General features: G+C 40.0%; 1 protein-coding gene across 1 annotated transcript; it reads left to right on the top strand.

The window, feature by feature from the left end:
• Window positions 1-5,446: 5,446 nt before the first annotated feature.
• LOC126753700 (paternally-expressed gene 3 protein-like) lies at window positions 5,447-8,986 on the top strand. Its single transcript, XM_050465375.1, has 3 exons — window positions 5,447-5,501; window positions 5,574-7,588; window positions 7,658-8,986. Exons 1-3 carry the CDS (start codon window positions 5,447-5,449, stop codon window positions 8,984-8,986), a joined length of 3,399 nt encoding a protein of 1,132 aa, XP_050321332.1.

Genomic DNA, 8,986 nt, shown 5'->3' with positions numbered 1-8,986 from the left:
ATATAAATATAAATGACGGCAAAATCCGGGTGACTATTTGTCTCTCCGTCCATGCAAGTTGTGGCTTGAATAAAAATTGAGATCTCTTGATAAAACGTGGTATGCATCTTCCTTTACAAAAAACAGTGCAATTTCGTAATTCGGCGTAATCAGACTACTGCCACGCATACAAAACGATATTAACCGAAGACGTATAAAGTACCATAACTGTGCACTAAAAGATGTCAAACTATATTTGGCATGGGGGCTTTATTGGAGTCGGGGTCAAAATTGGAAGATGTGCGTACCACCGTCAACTTTCAAGTGAAAACACATATCTTGAGACTTGCCCGACCGATTTCAACTAAATTCGGTCTCTGACGAATATTTCTATGTTACAGTGTGAAAATGAGTGAAATCGGACTACAATTACGCCTACTTCCCATATAACACAATTTTTAATTCCATTTGAAGCTTTCACTTTCCAGTATACAAATCAATAATGGATTAATATGTCAGGATAAAACTAAATACGAATAGAGCACATGAGGTGTGCCACCTTTCGATATAAATTTACGTAAATCGAACCAAAACCGTTCAAGACTCTAGGTACCGAATATGTGGACCCAGTGTTATAGTTGGTTTTCGGAGTGAATCCTATGCTGACAGTAATAGTTTACATATTCTATTTCCGGGTCTTAAGTATAGATCAAAGACTCATCGCCAGTAATTATACGTTTCATAACATCCAGATAGTTGGCTGGTTGTTTCAAAGACGTTAACGCGTCGCTGTTTTTCGAAAAAAATTGTGTGATTTTGAAACCAATCTTGCTTTCACTATTCTTAGGCCCAAATGATCTTTCAAAATGGTTTTTATTGATCCTTTCGATATTTCAACGATGCCAGTGAGATCTCTGCTGTTAATTGTCGATTCTCAAACACCAATTCCTTACTTGTATTAAAGTATTGATCATCAGTTGATGTTGATGGCTGCCGCGGATGTGGTTCGTCGTCAACGTCTTCTCGACCCTCTTTGAATAATTTGAACCAATCAGAAACACTTGCCCGCTAGAAACAATTATCACCGAAGGCCTTTTCCAACATTCTCAATGCTTCGACACCAGACATTTGATTCCGCACACAAAATTTAATGGAACTTCTTTGTTGAATAATTTCACTTATCGTAAAAATCGCCGAATGCACTTTATGTACTTCAGAAAGACAAGCGTTTACTAAACACTAATGATTATTTTGATGTGACATTTGGCACAGGTATCACTGACAGTTATACCACGTTAGAAAAAAAATATTTCCACGAATGGATTTTCGCGCTAAATCTAAATTGAAAAGTCTTACTATTTTTTACTCACAGTAGTATGTTTGAATATCCAAACTATGGAGTTACGAAAAAATTTCAAATTTTTCAAATTTCTAGACCTGAATATGCGCTTACTATTATCCACAAGGTCTGTCGCAAAAGAAACAGAACTTTTTAAATATAACTGTTTCTAGTGGCGCCACCCATTGGTGAGTATATGAAATAAAAATTTTGATCTCTTGTTGACATTTCGTAAAAATTTTAAGGCAATTGGATAACTACAATCGATGTTATCGATCACAAAGTGACAACAGCTTTTGGTCATCGGTCGTAAAATGCATTTTGAATAAAGAGCAAATATTAAATTTTGTTTTAAACTTGGGAAAACGTTTACTGAAACATTTCAAATGATGAAAAAAGTTTATGGTGATCAGTGCCTATCCCGTAGTAATATGCATGAGTGGTTAAGCGATTCCAAGAAGGTCGTGAGGACCTCTGTGACGATCAGAAGTTGGTCGTCTTCAGAAGTCAAAAATAAAGTGATTTGTTTTTACGATTCCGAAGGTATTGTACACCGAGAGCTCGATCCAACTGGCCAAACGATTAATGCTGTGTTTTACCTTGGTGTTATGAAGCGTCTTTTGTCACGCATTCGTCGTGCTCGACCACAATACCGTGAGGCAGGGTCGCGGCGCCTGTTGCACGATAATGAGCCGTGTTATCGTTCGACGCTTGTCACTGATTTTTTGACAAAAAAACTCCATTTTAACCATTAATCACTCACCCTACTCACCTGATCTAGCACCCTGTGATTTTTACCTGTTTGGAGAACTTCATTTGCCCATGAAAGGACACTGGTTTCAGGACATTTCAGCTATCCAAAAGGCGGCGACCGATATTCTCAAGAGCATTCCGAAAAATGACCTTAAACACTCATTTGAAATGCTAATTGACCGGGCTAAACGCTGTATCGAAGCACAAGGAAACTACTTTGAATAAAAAAATATAACTTTTAAAAAATATTAATTTCTTGTTGTTTTTTTTAACAGTCCTGTTTCTTTTGCGACAGACCAGACAGAGATTTGGTTTTTTTGGTTTAGTGTTAGGTATTTTTTTCCTCTGCATTACTGAGTGAAACCGCAAAATGTTACTTTCGTTCGAATTTGAAAACAATGTCTGATTGCAGGTCGCAGTAAGAACAATTTCTTATTATTTGTCACACATGACGGTGGTATTAGGAATACCAAAAACTTCGTTCGCTAGATTACTAAATTCTAGTGGGTGTTTTGATGTACTTACCATAATTTGCAAAATGGTTTAACTGAAATGTTAAATGTTTAAACTAAGAAAAGGAAATATGGAAGCATTTTCAAGTTCAACAGCATTTTATTAAAGTTTATCATATACGTATGGTTCAAAAGATATTAACTACAAAGATCCAGCGGTCTAAGTACAGTTCTTCGGTCTCTGCTCTGGTAACTCTCTGGTAAAATCAACTTAGTTAACAACTTTCTAAAAGAAAGTTGGTATGTTAGTTACCTTATGCTAAATTTCACCTCAACAGTGTTTATTACTTTCTTGACATTTTTTCCGGATAGAAATATATTTATTTATAAGTATTTACATAAGCAAGTACCGGTTTGCACTAGCATTTCTCACGTTTTCGTATAAAAACTGTTGTATTTACTTTTAATACGTGTTAATGTATATATATATGTATATATATATTTAATTAGCTGTTACGCTATATCCACCACGAATTCGAAGAAAAGAATTTAAGAGAGACAAGTGATAGGAAAAGGAAAGGTACTCTCTGGTACATGGAACAACTCAAAGCTTGTAGATCAGAATCAAGATCATCCGCTCTATTGAAGGAGCGAAGGACATTAAATATTGAACATTGAATGGAACGTTTTGCTTTAGTAGTTTCGAGCATAAGTCTGTCTTGTAGATAAACTGTGTTAGATCCATCAAAATTCTTGGCTTTAAAGAAGACATTGTAAAGATATACGTAAGCAGCTATAAACTGGAGGTTTACCACACAATATTTTTTTGTAACAGTTCTGGGTATGAGTGATCTTGGTCGGTTTTGTTCCCATTCTTTGGATTGGTTATAGTTTTGAACGCATATTTATTTGATTCGCCTAAATCTAAGGTAGAAAATAGTTTACCTTGAATGCCTTGGTCAGCTATAGTTAGATTAAAAGCATCCCTTCTGACTGTTTCTAGGGATCATCCTATATTCTACAGTCGAGTTCAAATTTCGTTTCGAAATCCCATAATGTTTTCTTCGGCTAAAGAACTTTATACTTTATTAAAGTACGGCGAGTTGATAGCCTCCGATTGTGTATATACGCGAACTTGTCCCTCACTTTTTAAAATATCGATCAGAAATTTTACGCACATCCTTTTTTCCTCAATAAACTGCTCATTTGTTAGAACCGCCCATAGCGAACCATTGGAAGATCGGATTTAAGTGCTTGTATGAAAGCATTTTCATTTGACGAGATGTCTTTCCGAAAATTTAACAATGATTATTTGTCTAAGCTTATGTTGGTGTTTAGATCAAATCAAAATAACTTATAGCTGCCTTATGACTAGACCAGGCCTGTCCAACATACGGCCCCCGGGCCACCATCCGGCCCGCATAGGCCCTTCATCCGGCCCGCCATCTCTTATAGTCTTTGGGCATCCCAGTTGTATAGGCCTGAAATACGTGATGGATAAAGTAGTGCAGACAGTTAATTTTATACGCGCAAGAGGGCTTAACCACAGACAGTTCCAGGCTTTTCTGGCTGATGTCGGTTCAGATCACGAAGACATTGTATACTTCAGTCGCGTTCGCTGGCTCAGCAGAGCAGCTACACTAAAACGATTCTATTCCCTGCTGGACGACTTAAAGATTTTTCTTGGCAACAAAGACCAAGAAATTACTTTCCTTACTGATGAGGAGCGGTTGGCTGATCTGGCTTTCCTGGTTGATATAACTAAATATCTTTCTGATCTTAACTTAAAACTACAAGGGAAAGACTTCTAAAACTCCAGCTGACATAGATGCGCTGTGCAAACAGAAAAAATTTCAGACATCTCATTAATTAGATTTTAAGAATAAGAATATCTTTACATGCTAAGGCCATAGTTACATTAATAATAATATATTAAGATTTATGTGATGTTGCTTTTTATATATAAATAAATATACCAAAACTGAAGGTCATTTTTTTTTTTTTTTTTTGGCCCGCTACGGTTATGAAAATGCTAAACCTGGCCCTTCACAAAATTATGTTGGACGGGCCTGGAATAGACGATCAAAATCAAGTTCTTGTAAGATATCTTAGGTATTTGTGAATGGTATTATAGCTTCGCTGCAACCGAAGTGAACGTTGTTTTTTTTGTTTATTATGAAATATATTGTAACAAAGGGGAAATCTGCGGAAGATTTATGGCCCGATGGGGGAAGCAGAGGAAGTTATTTTTGAAGAATATAATGCACCAAATGGAGGACCCTAAATGTTCCAAGTCGCCTCAAAACGACTGAAGAAATCCTAAAAAATTTTTCTGGGGTTTTAAATTCTCTGTCGAGAGACAAACTCGCTTTAAAAGACTTTTTTAATTTTACAAAAGTCGATTCACGATCTTTCGAATAGTAATGACATCCCAAATTTAGCCGTCCTCACTCGTTAGATGGAAAATGATATGTTCTGTATCCTTAAAAACTTATGCACGTGTATGAAATGAGGGTAACAGTTCTTACGCCACCAGCCGCTTACGCCACCGGCCGGTTACGCCATTTGGTTTTGAATCTACCTCAGCGGAATTGCGTATTTCAAAATGAAATTCACCAAAAGAAATTTGTGTTAGAAACGAAGTGATGTATATTTTTGGAGCCAGAGATTAAACAAAAACACTTTGTAGTCAAATATCGTAGCTATCAGCTATATACCACAGGTACTGTGTGCTAAACAGTATACGCAAGTGTTTTAAGAACGTACTTTTAAAGTGCAAATAAATGAGTTAAGTCAACATTAGGCCACAATATTGTGCGCCAATTCTACTTACTTATTTCGAATATAAATTAGCGAAATTTTAACTTGAGACAAAGTAGTTTTCGTGCCTTCAATCCGACAACAACTGCATATATTTGGTTAAATGAGGTTCTTATCAGCGGCTTTTTTCTTATTCGGCTTGATAGCTACCAGCAATGGTAAGTTGAGATTTAATACTATATTTCTTTAGAAATATTTGAAAATGTGAGCTTTATGTTTATAATCTTTAGGCCATCGTTCGAGACACTCCAGATCATTTGGAATTAATTTGAACAACCGCCCAAAACCAGACAGACCAAGTGTACCTTCATATGGATCTGCATATTCACTATTGCCAAGTCCTCCGAAAATACTTGATCAACTCCCTGTAAAACCCAGTGACTATTCCGATATAATTAGTATTCCTGTGGAGGAAAGTAACCCACCAGTAAACCAACCAAGTCTGCCGACAGCATATAGCGAACCGTCTCCATGGAATTTTGATTATCCACGCAGACAGGGCGGTAATTTATATGGTGGACCATGGTATTGGCAAGGTTATCCTTATTCATGGAATAGAGGTGGTAGTGGACAATCCCAATATCCAACCGGAGGAAGTGGACGTTCTCCATGCGATAAACATCGTTCTTCTAAAAATGCTAAAAAAACACCATGGGGCAAACATCACAAATCTAAGAGTGATAAGCGGACACCATGTGATAAACATCACTCGTCAAAGAAAAGAAAACCATCGCCATGTGACAAGCAAACTCGACCACCAAAACATGACAGGCATCCACCTTGTCATAAATGTAAACCAACCAAGCGTCCTTACCCTAGTAAACCAGTAACACAAACAACCACTGTTGCACCAGAAGCAACCACGCAACAATCTACACCACCTCAAAAAAGCACTGCAGTGCCCGTAGTATCCACAAAAGCACCAGTAGAGTCAACAACTCAACCAAAAGTCGAAACTAGCACACCAGAAATAAGCACAACTCTACCAGAAGAGCCGAAGACAAGCACTGAAGTGCCAGTAGAAACAACAGAAGCTTCGGTAGAGACGACTGCTCAACCTGAGGTCGAAACTAGCACACCACTACCAGAACAGCCCAACACAAGCTCTGAAGTTCCAGTAGAAACAACAGAAGCTTCAGTAGAGTCGACTGCTCAACCCGAGGTCGAAACTAGTACACCAGAACAGCCCAACACAAGCACTGAAGTGCCAGTAGAAACAACAGAAGCTTCGGTAGAGACGACTGCTCAACCTGAGGTCGAAACTAGTACACCAGAACAGCCCAACACAAGCACTGAAGTGCCAGTAGAAACAACAGAAGCTTCGGTAGAGTCGACTACTCAACCTGAGGTCGAAACTAGCACACCAGAACAGCCCAACACAAGCACTGAAGTGCCAGTAGAAACAACAGAAGCTTCGGTAGAGTCGACTGCTCAACCTGAGGTCGAAACTAGTACACCAGAACAGCCCAACACAAGCACTGAAGTGCCAGTAGAATCAACAGAAGCTTCGGTGGAGTCGACTACTCAACCTGAGGTCGAAACTAGCACACCAGAACAGCCCAACACAAGCACTGAAGTGCCAGTGGAAACAACAGAAGCTTCGGAAGAGTCGACTACTCAACCTGAGGTCGAAACTAGCACACCAGAACAGCCCAACACAAGCACTGAAGTGCCAGTAGAAACAACAGAAGCTTCGGTGGAGTCGAGTACTCAAACTGAGGTCGAAACTAGTACACCAGAAGATCCTAAAGCAAGCACTGAAGTATCAGCGGAAGAAGCAGAATTACAGAAAGAGAGCACGACTCTATCTGCAGTAAACACTACCAAGGCTGACATACCCGATGCAGAAGAATCTAGTGCGAGTACTCCTGAATCTGGAAGTCTAGTCGTAAGCACTACACAGTCTGAGGATAATACTTCGGCGCAAGTTACAGATTCAGTAGAGCTAACCACCCCTCAATCCGTAAACATTTCAACTAACGCAACAGTAATTCCTCCACAACATGATGAGCCCGAAGTAAGTACTGTAGCAACTGAGCAACCAAGTGAAAGCTCCACTCAGGCTGAATCTGAAGTAACTACTGTAGCAACTGAGGAACCAAGTGAAAGCTCCACTCAGGCTGAATCTGAAGTAACTACTGTAGCAACTGAGGAACCAAGTGAAAGCTCCACTCAGGCTGAATCTGAAGTAACTACTGTAGCAACTGAGGAACCAAGTGAAAGCTCCACTCAGCCTGAACCTGAAGTAAGTACTGTAGCAACTGAGGAACCAAGTGAAAGCTCCACTCAGGCCTGAACCTGAAGTATCCACTAGTCCACTGTAGCAACTGAGCAACCAAGTGAGAGCTCCTCTCAGGCTGAACCTGAAGTAACCACTGTAGCAACTGAGGAACCAAGTGAAAGCTCCACTCAGGCTGAATCTGATGTAACTACTGTAGCAACTGATGAACCAAGTGAAAGCTCCACTCAGCCTGAATCTGAAGTATCCACTGTAGCAACTGAGCAACCAAGTGAAAGCTCCTCTCAGGCTGAACCTGAAGTAAGCACTGTAGCAACTGAGGAACCAAGTGAAAGCTCTACTCAGCCTGAATCTGAAGTAACTACTCTAGCAACTGAGGAACCAAGTGAAAGCTCCACTCAGGCTGAATCTGAAGTATCCACTGTAGCAACTGAGCAACCAAGTGAGAGCTCCTCTCAGGCTGAACCTGAAGTAACCACTGTAGCAACTGAGGAACCAAGTGAAAGCTCCACTCAGGCTGAATCTGATGTAACTACTGTAGCAACTGATGAACCAAGTGAAAGCTCCACTCAGCCTGAATCTGAAGTATCCACTGTAGCAACTGAGCAACCAAGTGAAAGCTCCTCTCAGGCTGAACCTGAAGTAAGCACTGTAGCAACTGAGGAACCAAGTGAAAGCTCTACTCAGCCTGAATCTGAAGTAACTACTCTAGCAACTGAGGAACCAAGTGAAAGCTCCACTCAGGCTGAATCTGAAGTATCCACTGTAGCAACTGAGCAACCAAGTGAGAGCTCCTCTCAGGCTGAACCTGAAGTAACCACTGTAGTAACTGAGGAACCAAGTGAAAGCTCCACTCAGGCTGGATCTGAAGTAAGTACTGTAGTAACTGAGGAACCAAGAGAAAGCTCCACTCAGCCTGAACCTGAAGTAACTACTGTAGCAACTGAGGAACCAAGTGAAAGCTCCACTCAGCCTGAATCTGAAGTAACCACTGTAGCAACTGAGCAACCAAGTGAAAGCTCCACTCAGCCTGAATCTGAAGTAACCACTGTAGCAACTGAGCAACCAAGTGAGAGCTCCACTCAGCCTGAACCTGAAGTCACTACTTTAGTAACTGAGCAACCAAGCACTACACAACCTGAAGAACCAGTTACAAGCACGACCGTACGGGATTTAAGTACAGAAACTAGTTCCGTAGCAGTACCCACTACAGTTAAACCTTGTGATCCAAAACCAGGATGCAAATGCGGATGTTGTCAACGAGTGAAGACGCTTGCTTTGTTGATATATTCATCTGTAGAGAGCGGTAATGCCATTGGCAGTAAGCAACCGGATTGCTCACAAGGCTGCGCCGATAAAGCGCCTCTTGATTTATTCTCTCAACTTATTGCCAAGCTCAGATAA

The sequence above is a fragment of the Bactrocera neohumeralis genome, chromosome 3, assembly GCF_024586455.1.
Source record: "Bactrocera neohumeralis isolate Rockhampton chromosome 3, APGP_CSIRO_Bneo_wtdbg2-racon-allhic-juicebox.fasta_v2, whole genome shotgun sequence".
Classification (NCBI taxonomy): Eukaryota; Metazoa; Arthropoda; class Insecta; order Diptera; family Tephritidae; genus Bactrocera; species Bactrocera neohumeralis.
The sequence above is the reverse complement of the archived record's forward strand: the minus strand, read 5'-3'. Positions and strand labels throughout refer to the sequence as shown.